The 21443-nt window shown below is 52.8% G+C and overlaps 1 protein-coding gene across 8 annotated transcripts in view; it reads right to left on the bottom strand.

The window, feature by feature from the left end:
- Positions 1-21443, bottom strand: part of UROS (uroporphyrinogen III synthase) — a 24523-nt gene continuing 3080 nt past the window's right edge. For 3 of the 8 annotated variants that reach the window (XM_086378419.1, XM_086378418.1, XM_086378423.1), the window contains exons 2-10: positions 15819-15907; positions 15553-15636; positions 13952-14048; positions 12603-12677; positions 10522-10596; positions 6678-6758; positions 5762-5847; positions 4384-4482; positions 1-663 (exon numbers count right to left, since the gene is read on the bottom strand). In XM_086378419.1, the coding sequence (XP_086234545.1) occupies positions 529-663; positions 4384-4482; positions 5762-5847; positions 6678-6758; positions 10522-10596; positions 12603-12677; positions 13952-14048; positions 15553-15636; positions 15819-15907 (821 nt within the window). In that variant the 3' untranslated portion in view covers positions 1-528. Of the gene's footprint in view, positions 664-4383; positions 4483-5088; positions 5261-5761; positions 5848-6677; positions 6759-10521; positions 10597-12602; positions 12678-13224; positions 13370-13951; positions 14049-15552; positions 15637-15818; positions 15908-21443 lie in introns of those variants that run through there. The other 5 variants (XR_015155541.1, XR_015155540.1, XM_086378420.1 and 2 more) reach the window with 3 other exon arrangements.

The raw sequence follows: 21443 nt of genomic DNA on the forward strand, positions 1-21443 counted from the left end.
TTCACACGCAGCAAACTTTATTCACCTGGGCAGCCCAGAGGTTCTTTTTCACAAGAGGATAAAACTCCTTCACACGCAGCAAACTTTATTCACCTGAGCAGCCCAGAGGTTCTTTTTCACAAGAGGATAAAACTCCTTCACACGCAGCAAACTTTATCTCCACGCCAGGTCTGTCGGTTCTCAGCACGAGGGCGCATCTGCTTCTTCCCCAAACACAGCAAGTGACAGGGACACACGGTCAGCCCGAGTGCCCAGCGAGCTTTATTTGGCTTCCTTCCTGCCGCCGGAGGAGCCGTGTGCGCCGGGCAAGGGTCCGCGCTGGCCTCCCTGGGGGGGCGCCAGGTGCCTGTGGGCCTGATGCCGGCCCCATGGCCTGTCCGGTCCTGGGTGCTGGGCGGGGGGCAGGGGGTGTTCTCCTCGGGCAGGAGGCAGAAGCATGAGGGCAGCAGCCTCCTGGGAGCCCCTGTCAATGCCTGGCTCCACACGGAGGCAGCAACCCAGCCAGGGGAGAGCGCCGGGGCCTCACACTCAGCACGCGTGGGGCTGGAGTGTCGTCCTGATGCCGGCGGCCAGGGCACGTGGCGTGGGGCTCTCTGCGGTGCAGCTCACGGGCAGGCCCTGTGCGGCCAGGGCTTGGGCTGTGGTGGGGCCGATGGCCACGAACTGCAGGGAGAAGAAGATAGAGGGGTCTCAGCGGAGCCGCAGGCCTCGGTGGGGGGTTGGAGGGGAAGCAGCGGGGCTGGGTGCAGGGCCCGTCAGGACATCCTGTTAGGACGACGTCTGGAATCGGTCAGGACCTCCGTGGTGGGAGCACAGAACAAAGCCTGGAAAGGGGCTCTCTGTGAGGCAGGGGTGGCAGCCGGGCCCCCCATGGAGGCAGAGCAGTCCAGACCGGGGCCCGGAGCCAGGGGGTCAGGTTCAAACGGCAGCTCCACAGGACAGTGGCCTCAGGGTGACCTACCCTCTGCGGGCCTCCGTCCCCACCTCCATGAAGCAGAAAGGTTAACAGCTTTGCTCATCCAGCTGCTCCAAGGGTTAGATGAGCAGCACGTGTGACCACTTGGCCTGGGCTTGGCACAGACCCACACCTGGTGCCCGTCGGTGGTCACAGGACCGTCGTTATCCTAGGTTAGAAGCTTCAGTGGCCTGGGCCACGTATTGCTGTGACTCTGGCCCCTGCCAGCTGTCATTGCAAATCACTTAGCCTTTCCGATCCTCAGTTTTCTCATCTGTAAAAGGGGCTCAATCACCCTGCCTCTCAGTGCTGGCTTGGGGCGGGGGCTGGGGGTGGGGGTGGTGAAATGGGAAGATTGACAGCTTCAGGCAGAGAGAAGGTGCTCATCCCACCCCACTCTGTGCTCACACCACCGACAGGGACCTGCCCAGGAGTGGTCTGTGACGGTGAGCCCCCTAAAGATGGCAGCCCCTCCCCGGCACCCCCATCCGCCCCTCCCCAGGCAGGCTGGCAGGAGAGAGAACGAGATACCGCCTTCGCACAGTCTTAGGAAGCGGTGGCCTGGTGCTCCTCCCCAGGGGTGTGTGGGGGGCAAGGAAGGAGGCTGCTCGCACAGAAGCTGGGGCTCTTGGAACCCCACACTCCCACCCCTTCCACAAAGCAGCTACCCCTTCAGAGACCTCCCTAAGGCAAAAAATTGAAGCTGGACCCCTACCTCACACCATGCACAAACATTAACTCAAAACGGATCAGAGACCTCAATGTCAGAGTTAAAACTGCAACAGAAAACACAGCAGTGAATCTTCATGACCGTGGACGAGGCAATGGTTTCTGAGACACACGATGAAAACCACAAGCAACAAAATAGAACACTGGTTGAAACAAACTTCTGTGCCTCAAAGACGGAGAAGGCAGTGGCACCCCACTCCAGTACTTTTGCCTGGAAAATCCCATGGACGGAGGAGCCTGGTAGGCTGCAGTCCATGGGGTCGTTAGAGTCAGACATAACTGAGCGACTTCACTTTCATTTTTCACTTTCATGCATTGGAGAAGGAAACGGCAACCCACTCCAGTGTTCTTGCCTGGAGAATCCCAGGGACGGGGAAGCCTGGTGGGCTGCCGTCTCTGGGGTCACACACAGTCGGACACGACTGAAGTGACTTAGCAGTAGCAGTGCCTCAAAGAACACCATCAACACAGCAAAAAGACAACTCATGGAATGGGAAGAAGTTTGTGCAAATCATATATCTAATAAGGTACTTGCATCCAAAAAAAAAAAAAAACTCTTACAACTCAATAGCAAAAAGACAAATAACCTAGTTTAAAAGTGGCAAGGATGTGAACAGACGTTTCTCTTAAGAAGATATCAAAATGGTAAGACTCAGGGAACTCAAGTTGGTGCTCTGTGATAACCTAGAGGGGTGGGAAGGGGTGGGAGGTGGGAGAGATTAAAGAGGGAAGGGACAGGTGTACACATAAGGTGAATTCATGTTGATGCATGACAGAAATCAAACCAATATTGTAAAGATACATAAATATAAAAAAATTTTAAAAAAGGTATCAAAACGGTCATCCTGCCCATGAAAAGATGCTCAGCGTCTTTACTCATTAGGGAAATCCTAACCCAAACCACTAAGAAACTACTTCATACCCACTAGAATGACTATAATCATACAGACAAAAAAAAAAAAAAAGTGTTGGCAAGAATATGGAGAAATTAGAATCCTCATATATTGCTGGTGGGACTGCAAAATGGTACAGCCACTTTGGAACAGTTTGGCAACTGTTCAGAATGTCAGACATAAAGTCACCATATGAGCTAGCAACTCTACTTAGGTATACACTCAAGAGAAATGAGAACACGTGTTCACACACACAAAAGCCTGTATTTAAATGCTCAGCTATTACTCATGATGGCTCAAAAGAGGACACAGTCCAAACGTCCATCAGCTGATGAATGGATAAATAAAAGGTGGTTTGTTCACAGATAGACTGTTGTGTGGTAACGCAGAAGAATGAAGAACCGATACATGACGACGTGGGTGAGCCCTGAGGCGATCAGGCTAAGTGAAACGAGCCAGGCACCACAGGCTGTATGCGGCGAGACTCCGTTTGTATGAGAAGTCCAGAGCGCAGGGAGATCCGCAGAGATGGGGAGAAGGCCAGTGGGGGCTGGGGGCTGGGGCGTGACTCTCACGGCACGCGGTCTCCTTCGTGGTACTAAAATGTTCCGGAACGAGAGGGTGATGGCGGCACAACTCTGTGAATGTACTAAACCCCTGAACTGTACACTTTAAAAGGTACATATTTAAGTCATAAAAAGCGAATTTCATGGTGTGTGAGTTATATCTCAATAAAGCTGCTTTTTTCTTAAAAAAAAATAAAAATAAAAAAAGAAAGAAAGAAACTCCCTGAAGTCGGGAACTGGCAAATAGAAAGCATAATTTCAGCAGAAGCAATCTGGTCACAAGATGACGTTTCCACGTGAGCCTTTTACTCCCCGACATGGGCTGGTCACAGGAGCGGGGAGTGTCTAGAGAGCTCTGCTGTCAGACTCACCACCAGGGGCCTGGCTGGACCCACGGAGCCCATGGGGCTGGACCCAGGCTGCGGACGGGGCCCCTGGAGCAGGGCAGCCCACTCCCCGCCGGGCCCCCAACAGCCCAGCGCTAAGGCCAGTGTTCCGTCTCTGGGCACCTGCCTGGGGCTGGGGTGGGAGTGGGGAACCAGTCTATAAGGCAGAGACAGTCCCAACCCCCTGGTGTGCTGGGGCCTGTGCTGGGGGCTCCCAGTCACACCAGCAGCCCTTCCCCAGTCCCCCTCAGGCCCTTTAAAAGCATTCCCATTACAGGGCTGTGATTACTTGCCGACTCCTAAAGAGTACAAATGGAAATCCTTTGAGTTAAAAACCACGAAAAGGAGAAAGGATTTAGAATACATAATTTCAAGACAGATGGGAAACAAGGGGAAGCATGCTCATAACTGAGCCAGGCCTTGAGCTAAGGGCTTGACTTAATTCTTTCAATGAACCTATCAGGGAAGACCATGCACATGTCTACGAAGACCACAAAGGGATAATTGTCCTCACGCAGCACAGGCTCAGAGGTTAGGTAACTTGTGCAAGAGCACCAGCCAGGAAGCGGCACTGTGAGCTGTGCGCAGGGGCCTGGGAGTCCTGATGCCCGCGCTGCACAGCACGAGGACTTCTGGACCAGGGCTGGAACTCCCCGCGGTGGAAGTGCAGAGGCCCGACCCCTGGACCGCAGGGCGGTCCAGCCCTGCCTTTTCTCCAGAGCTGCCATCAGGGACTCTGCGAGGTCAGGAGTGCTTTGACTTCGCACGGAAATTCTAGGATAATTAGTAAAAGCTAAAACAAACAAACAAAAGAATCTGAAAGAAAAAGACCAAACGCCCACTGAATATCTTACCTTAATTTGGCCAATGCTGTCACCAGATAACTCTTGAATGTGCTTGAGACTGTGTGTCAGGCCAGAGGGACTAAAAAATGTGACACTGGCGGGAACACCCTGGAGAGGGGAGAACAGAGTCAGTCCCTTGCCAGGGACCAAGGAGAAAGAGGCTCCCCAGCCGATCATCACCCCTGGAGCCCAGGGTGCACCCAGAGATGCTCCCCAGACGGTGACCACCCCTAGAGCCCAGGGTGCACCCTGGGACAGCCTGGGGGCACTCGCAGCAGGAGGGTCCCCACTGAGAGATGCTCCCCAGACGGTGACCACCCCTGGAGCCCAGGGTGCACACTGGGGGCATTCGCAGCAGGAGGGTCCCCACTGAGAGATGCTCCCCAGACGGTGACCACCCCTGGAGCCCAGGGTGCACACTGGGGGCATTCGCAGCAGGAGGGTCCTCACTGAGAGATGCTCCCCAGCTGGTCACCATCACTCCTGGAGCCTGGGACATCACTCCGGGACAGCCTGGGGGCATTCGCAGCAGAAGGGTTCCCACTGGTTTGGGTCCTGGGCTCCCTAGAGATGGAGCCCAGGTCGAGAACTGTTTAGAGGGGGTGGGGGAGGCTGGGTGCTGTTTCCTGGGCACTCTGCCGCCCTTGGGTCTGCGTCTGCCCAGCCAGAGGACACAGGCACCGGGGACCCAGCACCCAGGCGAGTGGACAGCACCTCCAGCTCCTGTGGCCAAAGAGCACTGATCAAGTCAGACAGCGGCGAGCCTGCTCCATGGCCCTCTCCGTGCCTTCTGGAGATGGAGCAGACAAATGGGCCCATTGGGCCTCTCTGCTCTGGTTGGTGCTAACGGGGCCTCTCAGGCCAGCAAGGCATTAGGAAGCCTGTCCTGGGGGAGGAAGGGGAGGCGTCTTATTGGGTGCAGACGTGGAAAGCTCCCATCAACCCCACAAGAGCCGAGCACTGTTCTGCCTGAAGCCTCCAAAGGTTCCCGCTGCCTCCCCAGCTCGACCCAGACCACGCCCCACCCCGCGGGCCCGCCTGGTGTGCACCTCGCCCCTCTCGGCCCCTGCCCTGCAGCCCCACCGCTGCCCCACAGCGAGGAACTGTGTCACGGCCACTGCTGACCCCGGGCTTTCTCAGTCTTGAATGCTACGCAGAGGGCTCTGTGTAAATTATCTCCTTTAACCCTTGAAAAACCTTACCAGATGGGTCTGTTCCTACTTCCCAGATACAGAGATGGAACCAAAAGATGGGACACTCCCCGCCCCCCACCGCAAGTCACAAGCTGCAGTGGACAGTAGAACCAGCGTCGGGAGGCTGGTGCCCCTCAACCCTGCCTGTGCCACCTGGGGGCCCCCGGCCCGAGCTCCCGGGAAGCGGCACGCACCTGCTGGGTGTAGTAGCTGGTGAGGTTCCCCTGGATTCCTGGGTGTGGAATAGTCTGGTAGACGGTTACACTCTCCAAGGGGATCCCTGGACACAATGGAGACCAGGAGACACACTTTACTGTGCCGGGAACGGACCACAGGGAACCGTTAGTAGAGGCCCCCCAGGGCCACACAAGTCTCCCGGAACAAGCGGCTGGGCACCGAGGGATGGGGGCTGGGCCGGCCCTCCGCACCCCACCCGATGCTGCGGAGCGGTCACACGGTGCAGGAGGCGGAGATGACAGGGAAGGACGGGGTCCCGAAGCCTCAGCCCCTCTTGGGACCACGGATTCCTTTTGTCCCCGCATCTATGTGAACTGTCCACAGGCCTGGCCCTGGCCACTCCCGCCATGGCTGCTGTCCGCTTGGACTCCCACCCTGCGGGCTGGAGGCAGACCGCATGGGGGTTTGTAAGCCTGGGGCGTCAGCGGCCATGAGCTTTCGGGGGCCCAGACAGCTCGGTCCCTGGCACCCGGGGATGGAGCCCAGGGTTGGAGTGGGAGCAGGTCTAGGTCAGCTGAGCTGCAGGCCGCCCCGTGCTTGATGAGATCGGCTCTCCCTGAAGACTGGCTTCCCCGTGTGCCTACCTGGGGGTCCCGACCACCCTACTGCCACCGCGGTCCTGGTGAGGGCTCTGGGCCCCCCGCCAGCCCCCAGCTGAGCTGAGCGGGTTGGTGGGGAGCGGATCTGAAGTAGGAAAGTGCCTGCACCCCGAACCTAACATGAGGGGCGCCCACCTCCCGGCCCAGTGGTCCAGCCAAGCCGTGCCCTCCCTCGAGGGCTCTGGGGTGACACTTTGTCACTGCGCAGGCGGGCTCTCGGGACCCCGGACAGGCCGGGGCAGGCATGGCCCAGAGGGCCAGTGCATTCAGTCACCTTTGTCCTTGAGCATTTTTGGCAGGATCTCTCTCTTGAGGGTTCCGCAGGGAAACAGAAGAGGCAGTGCCGAAGGCTCCCCTGCGAGTAAACAGGCGGGCGTTGTAGACAGGCCAGGGGTAACGTGTCAGGGGTGTGGGAGGCGCAGCCCCAGGCCCCGCCCTGGGTCAGGTCGGTTCCAGGACCGAGTGGAGGAAGCTCTCGGGGTCATGGTGGGGTGGGGGGCAGCATGTGGAACACTAACATCCACGCGTGCCTGGGGCTGTGGTACCCCCGCCTTCCGAAGCCCCTCCCACCCTGGTGGCCCCGGGCAGCGGTGAGCATGCAGAGCTGGGTCAGAGGTCAGGCCCAGTACTGGCCCCAGAGTAACAATCTCTGCCTCCTGAGGGGACCGGCTGGGAGGGAAGTAGCTGGAACCTGGGCTCCACGGGCAGGCAGCAAATGGGAGCTGAGCGTGGATGATGGATGTGCAGCCGCCCCAGCAGAGACCAGCTGCAGGGCCACTTCTGTTATGGTGGGGATGGCAGCCGCCAGGCCAGGTGCCTCAGGGGCTGAGGGACGCTGGGGGGAGCCCAGCCTGCTCAGAACGGCCCTGCCTCCTCCCCCTGCGTACATCTCCGCTCTGGGAGAATCAGCTGGAGGCCTCTATTTGCAGAATTGTGGAGACACCATGGAGACAGAAGCTCCCAACAAAACCAATGGGCCGTCAGGTGTCAGAATCCTCCCCAAGAGTGGAGGCTTGATGGCAAACAGCCTGACAGCCTCCAGGGGAATGACGCCCACGGCTCGTCTCATCACCATGGAAACTGACGGCATCTCCCACCAGGGCACTGCTCGACCACACCACTCTTCCTCTTTGTCGTAAGATCACTTATGGAAAACAATGAATGAATGAATTTAAAAAATTCCGTTCTGGGATGAGCTCAGCTAAACAGGCCAGTGTGAAAGCTGGTTGAGTGTTCTGCAGAGGTGAGCGGTGAGGTCTCCCCGGGACGACAGGGAGCGACCAGGGCCTGGCAGGAGTCTAAACCCACACAGGATGGTGAACCTCGGGGCTCGGATGCTCTGCGCTCCTTTAACAGGAAGGGGGCCTGGCCTGCTGGGCAGAAGACGGCAGCTGTGCGGAAAGTCCTTGAGCGCGCGGTATGTGGCCGGGGCAGGGGCTTCAGTCTCTGCAGGCGATGCGGGTGATGAGAGGGAGTGTGTAAATGTCATTTCGCTGGAGGAGACGCATGTCTGTGAAACTCTAACGGCCTCCAGGTCTGTGCCCTCTCAGGCCTGTTAGCAGAGGGCACTTAACGGTGGATAATCAGGATGATGAGGCTGGGTGGGGGTGGGCGCAAGAAGGAGAGCCCAAGAAGTGGACAGGTTGGCAGGAACAAACTGTTGGTCAGCTCAGCTGCAAGTCCAGGGGGACAGTTCAAATAACCTGAGTAACCAATCAACTATAATCCAGGGAGATTAAACATCAATAAATAACCCGCACAATGCCTGCCTCTGACGCCCTCCCCTCCTTCTCTTTCTCTCAGAAGACGCTGTTAAGAGTCATCTTCTACCTCTGACCACTTCACTCATCCTTTCTTTTCCGCCAGCAGGGTCACCCTGGGAGGGAAGACCTGTCCATCAGAACAAGAAACTACCAGACTCACCGAGGTGATGGCTTTAAGCGCTCTAACAGTGCCTGTCACAGAGTAAACAAGTGTTTCAGTCAAACAAACAAGCAGTGACTACGAACTGGCCTTTCTACTCCAAGCACTGGGAATGCCTTCTTGCCTTTTAAGATCAAGCTTCAGAGTGGACTTCCGAGAAAATCGTTAACATCTAGGCGAAACCAGGGGCAAGTCCTTATCAGTCAGGATGAGTTCTCATTTAGGTATGATTCTACTTGGGAACTGAAGGTTTGTTAGGACCCACAGGCGAACGGTGGTCGAGCCGTGGGGAGTCCGTCCTCCCGCTTGTCCCCTCAGAGCTCTGGGACCCTGGATGGTCCTGAGCCCCCCGGAGCTTCGACAAGCCTGCCAAACAGCACGCTGGGCGACCCTGGGGCACCCGGGCCGTCCCTGCGGTGCCCTGAGCCGAGAGGGGTGGCTGAGCTGTGGCCTGTGCTCCGTGTGACGGGGAAACACGTTTTTCGTTTTTTCACTTTGATTAATTTAAACAGGCACATGTGGCTCCCACAGAGGACCATAGTGGACGGTGGTGCAGAGGCGCCAGGGCCACGCTGACCACCCGGTAATGCCCAGCTCTCAACACCAGCGTGACAGTGACGCAGGAAACATCAAATAAGATCATTCATAAAAGAAGAGTGGGGAAAGGAGAGTGAATGGGAACCTGCAAAATCCACTGTCTGCAGCCTGAGCGCCAGGAGGCCTGGCCCACGGGAAGGGGATGACCCAGGACTCTTGCAGGAGTGCCTCCCGGGGTCAACAGAAACACACAAGCCCGAGTCCTTCACCAACGGCACTGGCTCCTGACAGCAGGGCCCCCTAAGACTTCAGAAAGATCGAGACAGGCCAGCACCACCTGGAGAACAAATGTTCCAACACACTATGCCCACACAAAATGGCCCCGGAAGCCGTCCAAGTCCCCGGTTACGGTGTTGCCCTCCCTGCCCACCCGATGCCAACACCAGGGACACAGAAGACAAAACCCTCTCCTGGACAAACTCACAGCAACACCTTGGGCATCAGCAACCAACTGGCCCAGGGAAGTTCTAGAGAGGCCTGTACACCGTGGCCCCGGGTCAGAGCCCAGGGAAGCTCTAGAGCGGACCTGTACACCGCGGCCCCGGGTCAGAGCCCAGGGAAGTTCTAGAGAGGCTTGTACACCGCAGCCTCGGGTCAGAGCCCAGGGAAGTTCTAGAGAGGGCCTGTACACCACGGCCCCGGGTCAGAGCCCAGCACGTGGTCTACGGCCGCTCTCATGTTACGATGGGCAGAGGACGGGCCCGCACAGCCTCCTGCATCTGGTCCTCAAAGGACAGGCCCACAGCCCCTGACCTCGAGGGGCACAGCCCTGATCCCCTCAGTAACAGAAGGTGAGACACCATCCTTCACGTGGGTGTCTGATGTCATGCATCCGTTAGGGAGGGGTCAACATGACAAGGACACACGCTTATGTGAGCATCTGTGTGCAGCTGGAGCAGGCACGGCGGGGGGTCTGGGACACACAACTTGAGTGGGGGCTCCCCTACAGACACACTGAGCCTCTGTTCTTTCTCTTCGAGAGTTCTGCTCCAAACAGAACTCTCATGTCAGAAGCTAAGAATTTCATAACCAGTGCAAAGCCTAATCCCTACTGAAATACAAATCTCCCTAGAACCTGTGCCATTCTAAGTCTCAGCCCATGTGCTGCCCAATGATGAGCTTATGAGGGAGCAGGGGGTGCTTTTTCACGGAGGAGTGGGCTTTGCGGGGGAGGGAATTCAGAGAAGGAAGAGGTTCCCACAAGGAAGGACAGGCGGGAGAGCTGGCAGACAGACAGACAGACAGACAGTGCCCAGGAGCTCCTGCTGCCTCCACCCGCCCCTTACGACTCCCAGAAAATCCTGTTCCTGGTTTGTCTCCAACCCTTTCACTCTGTGTCAAGTTCGAGTTGTCTCCTTGGGTGGAGCAGGTGGAGGGCAGTGGGCTGAACCTCAGACCAGCACAGACGGAAGCAGATACAAGGCACCTGATATAAGACAGCAGCAGATGCAAGGCGCTGTGAACGCAGAGGGGCGCACACACTCAGACCAGCCGTGTCGTTACCAAGACAGCACCGAGGAGACAGCCCTCCCCCGAGGTGCTGGCTGGGAGGCCCCCCAACAGCAGCACCGGGCTTCACCGGGCCCTACTCTACTTACTGGAGCAAATGTATTCTGCAAGCTTTTCTGCGTTTCCACAGGTTTCTCCTTCTGTATGCAGGCCAATTCTATTCACTGGAAAACAACAACATCTATTTGTTTACATGGTTATTTAAGTCCTTTTGTTCCAGGGTCATTTTTTTAAAGCTGCAAAGACGAAGGCAGGTGCTTTACAAAGACATGGAGTGTCTCCCCTTGGAAGCTGATGTGGGAGGTGGGAGGAGGCATCGTGTACCTGAGAGGGAGCTGGGTCCCAGCCCGCGGCCCCCCCGCCCCCGCGGCCCCCAGACCTGTGGCTTTAGGTGATGCGGGGTCAAATGAGCAACTTACTCTCAAAAGGTTCAGGAAAAATTAAGTTCTTTGCCTTGTATTTGTACCTTTCCTATAAGTTCCCTCCAAAATAAAGATGTATATATAAAAGAGGAAACGACATCGCCACCACACAGGTCTGTCATCATTTAAATTGAACTCTTCCCTGTTCGTGGACATTTGGGGTTTTTCACTTTTTTACATTATAAGCAGCACTACGATATAGTTGTGTATCCCAACCCCCCCCACAAAGACTCTTGAGAGTCCCTAGGACAGCAAGGAGATCCAACCAGTCCATCCTAAAGGAGATCAGTCCTGAATATTCACTGGAAGGACTGATGCTGAAGCTGAAGCTCCAATACTTTGGCCACCTGATGCGAAAAACTGAGTCATCTGAAAAGGCCCTGATGCCGGGAAAGATCGAAGGCGGGAGGAGAAGGGGACAAGAGAGGATGGGATGGTTGGATGGCATGGATGGCATCACCGACTCGATGGACATGAGTTTGAGTAAGCTCCAGGAGTTGGTGATGGACAGGGAAGCCTGGCGTGCTGCAGTCCATGGGGTCGCAAAGAGTTGGGCACGACTGAGCGACTGAATGATAAAAACATTTCTCCTATTTGGGATTACTACCGTTGGATAGATTACCAGAGAAGGGATTAGTGGGCCAAAAGGTACAAATAATTTGGCAAAGCCTTTGAATACATGGGGACCAAGTATTTCTCAAAACATGGGAACCGATTTTCAATGCCATTTAGCCATATCTGAATGTATTTATTTTACCACAGCCTTATCGGGATCATTATGTGGTTGACTAATTACTTGTTATAAACTGAGTAAGGAAAAGAATCTGTTTTAAACTGAACCACGGGGCTCCATGAACTAAGTCAGGTCAGTGGGGAAGGACATCTCCTGTTCCCCTCTCTTCTCTGCTCTCCACCACACTCACACCTCTGCTCGCTGGCTGCCCTGGGGGTGGGTTTTCCACACCCAGCAGTTCTCCGGCTCTCCGCTGGGTGTCTGACAACCTAACTCACGTCTGACGCTCTCTCCAAGGAGGCAGCGTCAGATCCCAAGGATGCGGGGCTCAGCCCCCCGGATCACACTGCCCCCGCTTCAGACCTAGGTCATCGCTCGTGCTTCTGACAGACCGGCTCTGAGTCAGAGGGTCTCCTGGCCCACTCCTTGAGTTGGGTCACTTGCTAGAACAGCTCACAGAACTCAGGGAAAAGCTGTAATTTACTGTTGCTGGCTTCTTACGAAGGTATTTCAAAGGGTGTCAATGAACAGCCAGATGGAGGAGCTGCATCGGGCAGGGATGGTTCGGGGGGCCTGGGCCTCCCAGCTCCTCTGTGAAACTGCTCTTTGGATTTTTATGGCGGCTCCATTGCATGGGCACAATCGACTAAATCATTGGTCACTGGTCATTAATTCAACCTCTGGGCACCCCACCATCCTTCTCCCTGGAGGTGGGGGGCAGGGAGGGCAGGATCTGAAAGTTCCCACTGGAATCACGGGACTGGTTCCCATGGCAACTAGCCCCCAGTCTAAGGGCTTCCCAAAAGTCACCTCAGTGAAGTCAGCTCAGATGGAGTTGAAAGAGGTCTGTTATGAATAACAAAAGACACCTTTTTTTTTCTTATCACTTAGGAAATTCCAAGGGTTTTAGGAGGCCTGGGCCAGGAATAGGGATAAAGACCAAATATACATTTTTTATTATAATCACAATATCACAGTCATACTCTGGTGTTTTATTTGGGCCTTGACTGCTTACCTAGAGAAGCAGTAGCATTTCCCACCACATACACCGACTTAGCATTCCATTTTTCTTTCAGAGACTTTTTCCAGACTGTAAAACATGAAATTCGATGTGAGCTGCAAATACCACGGTGGCCGTTTGGACTGCTGCCTGTGGCTGTTTATTCATCCTAAAAAACTTGTGAGCAAGGCAAACTTTTAATGACCAGATATAAAGAAACAGCATCTCAAACTAAAATCCATTTTTATATTCTATTCATAGTCTGCAGACAAGTTTTTGAAAATCACTTTGGCCAAATGTGTCAGTATGCCTTGCCTGAAATATTAAGTAATTTCCACAGCTGGCACTAGAAGCATTTTAATGAATACTCGTAAACAAACATAATGAAGAATTAATTTGCTTGGTGATATTAAAATATAAAAATCTACCCTTTTTCCCTTGGCCACGCCATGAGACTTGTGGGATTTTGGCTCCCAGACCAGGGATTGAACCCATGGCCACAGCAGTGAAAGCACTGAGCCCTAACCACTGGACCACCCGGGAATTCCCCCCAAATCTAGACTTTTAGAGAAAAAAGTTACTGCTCGTGAAAAAGAGGCGATTTAAATCTCTAATAAAGCAACTGCTGTTTACTCACTGTCCTACTCTTTGCGACCCCCTGGACTGCAGCGTGCCAGGCTCCTCTGTCCTTCACTCTTGCAATTTGCTCAAACTCACGTCCACTGAGTTGGTAATGCTATCTATCCACCCCGTCCTCCGCCGTCTGATACAACTGATTTTATCTGGGACATCAACCAAAGCAGTCAACAAACTGTCTTCTGAGATAGGAAGGCTCATTTATCCATTAGGTCAAAGTAGAGATGATACATTTCGGGTTAGGAACAAACACAATTTTATAGAGGACATTATCATTTTATGACAAAAGTAAACATTTTAAAATATGGGTTAAAGAAATACTGGAAAAAAAAGTGTCGTAAGGCCACTTGGCATTCAACACCCTTTTAGGAGATAAGGAAACACTAGTTTTTCCTTCCTAAGATCTGACACCCGTCTGGGCGTTTAGGAGGCAGCATGGTCCGGCTTCCTGGGGACTCGGCACCTCGAAGTGCTCGCTCCCATCAGAAGGCTCCCGGGTGACGCTATTCTGGGTAGGACACTAAGAAACAGCCTAGAAGAGGGAATCTCATCTCATCTTCCCTCCACAGGTAACACAGGCACAAAGGAACTCGGTACCTAAATACTTTTTGAACCAAAAGTCACTGCGCTGTTTCAAACGTGAGGTGCACCTCTTTCTAGACTGAGCATCACCGACGGGATAAACCAGAGTGACATCCAGAGGGATTCACAGCAGACCCCGCCCTCACCTTCAGCTTTAGTGTCTTTCTGCAAACACCGCTCCACGGCTTCCACTGCTCTGGGGCTGGTGAAAATGAGTCCCCCGTAACCTTCGGGATGAGACAGCTGCACACCAAACAACGGCAGAGGATTTTATATGATGGCCAAGTTCAACGCTGCCCAAGATTCAACATCTTCACAAAAGTAGTAGGCAAACTAAATCCATCCATCCATCCATCCTTCCATCCACTCAAGACAGGAGAGCCCACTATGTGCCTGGAACTACTCCAGGTCTTTAAGGTCACAAGGTAAATTCACAGCATTTCCCCCAAACAGCTCACGGTCTTGGGGAGGGACGGGTCGGTGTGATGCGGGGTGGCAGGCATAAGGGAGCAGAGGGGATGTGACTCAGCCTGGGCGTGGCTGGGGTGTAGGCAGGACCGCAGACTGGACCTGCATCCATAATAAACTGAATATTCAAGGAGCGATATCCATGCTGAAGCCCCGGTTTTTGAAGATAAAAATGGGGACAAAATCTACTGACCATGTATTCTGAGCAAGGTGGTGGGCTGTCTTACACACATTCCTGCACCGAACATGTGAAGGCACCCTGTGATGGGTGCAAAGATTTGATCGGATTAAGACACAGAGGCTTGTCGAGGATGAGGAAGCAGCCCAGGTGAGGGCCGGAGCTGCGATCTGAGCACGTGTCTCCACGGTGCCCAGGCCAGAGCACTCACTCACCGCACCACCAGAGCTTCAGAGCTCAGACACCCCCTCAGGAAACAGACTAGCTGGGGGTGATGGACAGGCTCCTGCTTGTAGCATTTTTCTGACCATCGGGGTCCTAGCAACGAGCTCAGATGATGAGCTCTGCTTCCGTTAAAGCTGCTTATGGGGGTCCCTTAGATAGTCCTCACAGCACATAGTCAGGGCAGATGCCAACTGTTGAAAGAATAATTCAACATTCAGCTCAAACGGAAGGGAGAAAGCAGACAGGTGCTCCGTGAGTGACAGGCAGACTCCAATATGCAGAGCATGGGGGCGGGGTGGGGAAGGGGGGAGCCCAGTGGACAGGGGTGGGCACACCCATCCCGTGAAGCCCCCAGCTCTTGGCCCACGTGTCCAGAACAGAGCCCCTGGGGAGGTTATCTGGTGGCAGGTGCACAGTGGTGGAGACTGCTGGGCACCAAATCTTTAGCTGGAACTGTTCCAACAGGGCTTCCCTGGGGCCGTCCCCAGCTGTAATGTATTACCCCAACCCCGGGGGCAGCAGCCCCAACCCTCCCTCCTATCTTCTGGGGGACCTGGCCAAGGTCCCTGGCCTGGGAAGAAACAACAGCTGTTGGGCTCTTTGCTGAGGTCGGGGGGTGTGGCCTGCAGGAGAGGAGGAAGGGGAAGGGTCTGCACCGCTGAGAGCAGGCAGGTGGGGCCTCGCCGCGGCCGCCTCTGAGAGGCTCGGGCTGAGGATCCAACAGCAGCTGAGACCTGGGGCAGGTGAGTTCACGTCGCCAGATGGTGAGACGAGTGCTCATCAACGGGTCCTTCCCACTCGGGCTGGGAAGGATGCCAGGGAAACCAAAGGTGTCTCATTGGAAAACGACGGTGCTCAGAGGCTGGCGAACCTTACCTTCTCCGACAGACTGGGGAGAGACAGAAACTCAAACGATAAAACAGGGATCAAAGTGGCTTCGAGCCCATATAATCCCAGCTCCTGCAAATAAAAGGATACAGCTTTGAGCTGGCAGGGGTTTTTTTGGAAAATAAGGAAAAGGGGCCTGTTTCACAATTTACACTGTGCCCACTCCTCAACTGTTAGCAGATCGCCCCACCCTTGATTGACTTCAACACAAGGCAGGGCCAGGCGTTCTGGGACTGGGTGTGCCAAGCACTTACCCTGACGTAGGGGTCCTGGCCACAGTCGTCCTCCTTGGGGTCTTTCAGCAAAAGAACCTTCATTATGGCCTGGCAGTCCTTACAGGGTGCTACGGGGCAGGGAAAGGGGATGTTAACTCGATTTCCAAGGCTCTTCCTGAGCAGGGTCAGTGGGCTGGGCGGGCGTGGGGCGCAGGTAATCAGCGGCAGCTTGGCTGGCCTCTCCCTCCCCCACAGTGACTTGGCATTTATGGGCTTGTTCCTTCTGAAGACCCTGTCACTGATAAGGCCCTCGGACAGCAGGCTGGCACTTGATATCACTTGAGAGACTCACAGAAGAGAAGTGATGCAAATTCTGGGTTGAATCAATAATAAATAAGAGAAATGAGTATCTTCTAAGGAAAGGAATAATTACTTCCATTTCTTGATAAATCTACTCAGTTGCTTATAAGCTCTTTAGGAAATGATTATATTGATTCTTCTCATATGTTTTACAATATGGTCAAGTACCATGAGATAATCTTTCAAAAATTTTTGAGAAACCTGGAAAAAAGCCTGTTGATATATATCAAAAGGCGTACATACTTTATACCCTTTCTTCCTATAGTTTCAGTTTTAGAATAAATTCTAAGATGATACTCATAAATATGTGCAAAGATTAACATAAAGGTGTTCATCCTGGTATTTTTTTTTTTTAATTGACACAGAACATAGGGCAAGTTTAAGGTGTACAGTGTGATTTAATACATTTATACATTGTGACACAATTACCTCTGTAACACTGGCTAACATCTCTTCACTTCATAAAACTATCATTTCTCTTCTGTGGTAAGAGCAATTAAGATCTAGTCTCTTGGTAGCTTTGAAGTTGATAATACAATATTGTTGATTATAACCACCACGCTCTTCATTAGATCCTCAAAACTTAGCTGCAAGTTTGTATCCTGAAGGCAATGGCACCCCACTCCAGTACTCTTGCTTGGAAAATCCCATGGACAGAGGAGCCTGGTAGGCTGCAATCCATGGGGTCGCTAAGAGTCGGACACGACTGAGCGACTTCACTTTCACTTTTCACTTTCATGCATTGGAGAAGGAAATGGCAACCCACTCCAGTGTTCTTGCCTGGAGAATCCCAGGGATGGGGGAGCCTGGTGGGCTGCCGTCTACGGGGTCGCACAGAGTTGGACACGACTGAAGCGACTTAGCATTAGCATTAGCATTATGCTTTATAATTGCAAATACTTAGAAACAATGTAAATGTCCAACAAGGAGAGAATGGCTAAATAAATCATGGTACAAGTCTACAAAAAAAATCACTAAAATACTCATAAACAACTTACTACACGGGTTATTTACTCACAAAATAGTGTTAAGTTTAAAAAGGCAGGATACAGAATTACGTAACATGTGTGATCTTACAGATTTTATATACACATAGACATGAAAGAATATTCTTTGCTGCTAGGCTAGGGTGATTATTTTCTCCTCTATCTCTTTCTGTATCATCCAATTTTATTTTTACAATAAACATTAAATTCCTCTTGTATCAAAGGAGGAAAAAGCACATTATAACCACCCAAAGGTCTCAAAACAAAAGCCACCGAAGACCTGCAGAACAAACTCTGCTGGAAACGCAGATTACATCCCGCAAGTAGCATTAGACTAGCAATTACTTAATTAATATACAGTGGTTGATAACAGTCAAAGAGAGTATATTGTTTGGAGCAGAAGTGTGTTAACGCTGGGAGCCATTACTAATAAATAATCACTGAACATATTTCTGGAAACTTATAACATCTATGGGACATCTTAGGAAACTCTGGCTCCAAATGAATTGCTTTGTATCTAAGCACCCAATCCTGGGTGAACTAATAATTATGAAGCCAAGTTCAATTACTGCTGCTTTCCAGCACTTAGCTGGAGAGCGGGGGGACTTGGGGAGAGAGGCAGCAGCATCGTGTGTATCATTTCCTGAAATTACTCACCACGCGTCTAACACAGAAACCAGAATTCCCCCTTTCCAGGATGCTCACTCTTAGGTGCCAACTTGGCCGGGCTCGTTTTCCCCATTTATTCAGAAATGCTAACCTAGGTGTTGCTGGGCAGGTACTCTAGAGAGGTGATCCACGCACCATTCGTTGGCTTTTAGTAAAAGAGGTGATCCTAGGTCACCAGGGAGGGCCTGCTTCAGTCACTAGGAAGGCCTAAAGGGCAGAACTGAGGTTTCCTCGAGGAAGAAGGTAATTCCGCTGTGGCCGCAGCTGCAGGTAGTGCCCGAGCCTGCCCTTCCCGTCGGCTTGCACCGTGGATTCCAGCCTTTCCTCGCCAGCCCCCACAGCTGTGTAAGGCAATTCCTTGCACCTAGTCTCCTGATTATATCCCCTACTGTTCTCTCTGTTGAACCCTGGCTGACACACCTCCCAATCTGGGGGTTCAGGGATGTATGCCGCTAGGTGGCAGGAGAAGTGAGTGACAGAAGATGAGATGGTTGGATGGCATCACTGACTCGATGGATGTGAGTGTGAGCAAACTCCGGGAGAGTGAAGCACAGGGAAGCCTGGGGTGCTGCAGAGTCGCACATGATTAGTGACTGAACAACAGAAAGGGGCCTGGGGCTTCCCCAGGGGAGAAGGCAGGCGTGATTCAAGTGCAAGGACCAGGGAGACTCTGGTTCACTGAGAAAGGGGGATCTACCGGATCCCCAGATATCCATTCCTCCCTGGCAGACAGGAGCCCTTCATAACGTTGGGCACACGGATGCCCGGGACAAATACGTGCAGATGGATATGGTCAGGTGAGGAGGTGCTGGTCCAGAGGATGGAAGTTGAAGTGATGCATACACTTCTGGTCCCACCTGGACAGGAAGTGCCGTTCCTGCCCTTCCCTTCCTGCCTCCCTGCGGGGTGGAGGATGGATGGCGTTGGCCAGTAAGAGCTGCAGGGTCCTGCCTGGGGGCGATGCAAGGAGCAGGACCTCTTTGCATGGCAGAGCCACCAGTCAGCCAGAGTGTTTACATCAGAGGAAAGAAATGTTCTCTTCTGTTCCAGCCAATGTTATCGGTTCTCTGTTAGAGCAGTGGGACCCACATCCTCACCCATGCAGAGCCCAGAATGCTTCCTGGAGGACCCGATGTTCCTGGAGGATCATGTTCAGACTGGAGGCTGCACAGGTTCAAGCCTGAGGGGTGGGGAGAGGCCTGGGGCGGCTGGAGTGTGCAGGGGAGAGTGGGGAGATGGCCTCGCCTGGCCCTGTTAGGGAGTCTGGACTTAGCAGCAATGGAGATGTCTTGTTGATGGATGTACTGTCCTGCTTGCTCCTTCTCTTCCCTTTTCTCTCTGGGGCAACATAAGGAGGGGAGTGCAGGGTCACCGAACAAGCACAGGGCTAAGGGCCAAGGGAGTCAGGTTCTGGTCCCAGCCTGACTGGCCACGACGTGATCTTGTTTTCGCCCCTGTTAAATGGGAATACCCTCTGCCCTCCCAAGGCACGGAGTGACTCAAAGGAGATAATGAATGACAGCTACCCAGCTGTTGTTATGTAGTCACTAAATCATGCTTGACTCTTCTGTGACCCCACGGACGGTAGCCCGCCAGGCTCCTCATTTCCTTCTTCAGGGGATCTTCCTGGCCCAGGGATTGAACCTGAGTCTCCTGCATTAGCATATGGATTCTGTATCACTGGGCCGCCTGGGAAGCCTTAGTTGGATAATAAAAACATGTGAGAGCAAACCAAATCTATTCACTGCAAATAAGGAAAATATTTCTTCTGGGTTCTACTCTGTGGTTCTCTCGGGTAATAAAACCGACGCCTTCTGGATAATGACTGCTTAGAAATTCCATGAGATGGGCTGCAGGACTTGAAAAATAAAAATAAAATACTGCCCTTGGCCCTTCTCTGCCATTGCTCTAAGCATCTCTAAGGCAGAACTAAGAGGAGCCACCGTTGAAGCTTCTCGGCCACCCCAGAACCCCTATCACCAAGTTCACCGAGAGACAGATCAACAGACACGTGCACTCAGTCATGCCAACACTCTGCTACTCTTCTTAGTAAATGAAGGTTTAAAGCTGAGACTGTGCAGAGAATCGATTCTCCTCCACATCTACCCTCTCACAGCTGACAGGTACCAGTCACTGAACTACTGGGCAAATCCAGCCCAGGGCTGAATCCAAGGCTCAAAGAAAGGTCCACAGACCCTGTCTCAACAAGGGAGGGGGTGGGATGTCCCTGCTGGGCCAGTGGTTAAGGATCAACGAGAAGCCTGTGCACCACAGCTAGAGGAAGCCTGTGCGCAGCAATGAAGATCCAGAGCAGCCATCAATAAATAAAGTTTAAAACAAACATTTTTTTTTTCAGTTGACACCTGTTACCTGCATTGCAGCAACAGGAGGAAGCCTGGAACAGGAAGGGGAGAATGGGGTCTTCTCAGGCTTTTATGCAAGAAGGTTTGTATGTGAGTCACTTCGGACTTTGGCAAGAGGCCTGGTGGTGTGGGAGAATCTTGTGCCAGAGGGGCTGAAGCCTGGGTTCTGGTCTTCGCTGTTCTCTTGGTCTCTGTTCTTGAATCTGTGAAATAGGTCTGGGCCTCTGAACCAATGGCTTCCCTGGGGCACTTTCTTCCCCATAGTAGACGCTCAGCAAATATTTGTTCACATTGTGGGAAAACAACGCTTTAGGTTTACTCAGCAATTTTTGGAGCATGGGGAATGGCCACTTTTCCTTAAAGAGACAGGGAATTGACTTGATTAAGGCCTCTTTGCTGGTAAGAGAGCCACGTCTCAAATCCATACTTTTAACCCATGTTCTGCTGCTTTGAGTATTAGCAAGAAAAGCAGCTGCCCTTTTATCTGGCACTTACATGTGTAATTTATGGGGCTAAGCATCTTACAGGCAAGATCTCAATCCTCATTTAAACCAGCAAGGAAGGGAGATTATTCCTTTTTTACAGAAGAGGAAACTAAAGCTCTGAAGGTTTGAGTAATGTGCTCAGGCTGCACAGCACAGGAGTTGGCAGAGGTAATAATAAAATGTAACTCAGGTCTGGAGCCCAGGCCCGGTCTCCCAAGCATATGCTACCAGCTCTCTGCTCCTTTAGGATAAACTCCAGACTCCATTATACAGAGTGGAGCATTAATAAGTCAGAAAGAGGAAAACAAATATCAAATATTAACGCATGTATGTGGAATCCAGAGAAATGGTACGATGAACCTATTTCCAGGGCGGGAAGAGAGACACAGATGTAGGAAACAGACGTGGACTCGGGGGGAAGGGAGGGTGGGATGAACCGGGAGACTGCGATTCACATACATACATTACCATGTGTAAAACACGCAGCTAGTGAGAGGCTGCTGTAAGCCCTGTGATGACCCAGAGGGGTGGGGGGGTGGTGGGGGAGGGGGTTCGAGGGAGGCTCAGAAGGGAGGGGATATATGTATGCATATAGCTGACTCATGCTGTTGTACAGCAGAAACACAATATTGTAAAGCAATTATATTCCAGTAAAAAAAAAAAAAAAAAAGATAAATTCTGAGTTGAGCTGAAGGTGAGCCAGTGGGTTGGCAATCTAGTCCCTGACTGAGTGAAGTTCCCCAGGGTCAGTACTGGACTTTCTTGAAGGACAAAAACCATGGGTAGTCCATTTATTCACAT

The sequence above is a fragment of the Bos grunniens genome, chromosome 26, assembly GCF_055505025.1.
Source record: "Bos grunniens cultivar Pamir isolate PY7600 chromosome 26, Bosgru_T2T1.0, whole genome shotgun sequence".
Lineage (NCBI taxonomy): Eukaryota > Metazoa > Chordata > Mammalia > Artiodactyla > Bovidae > Bos > Bos grunniens.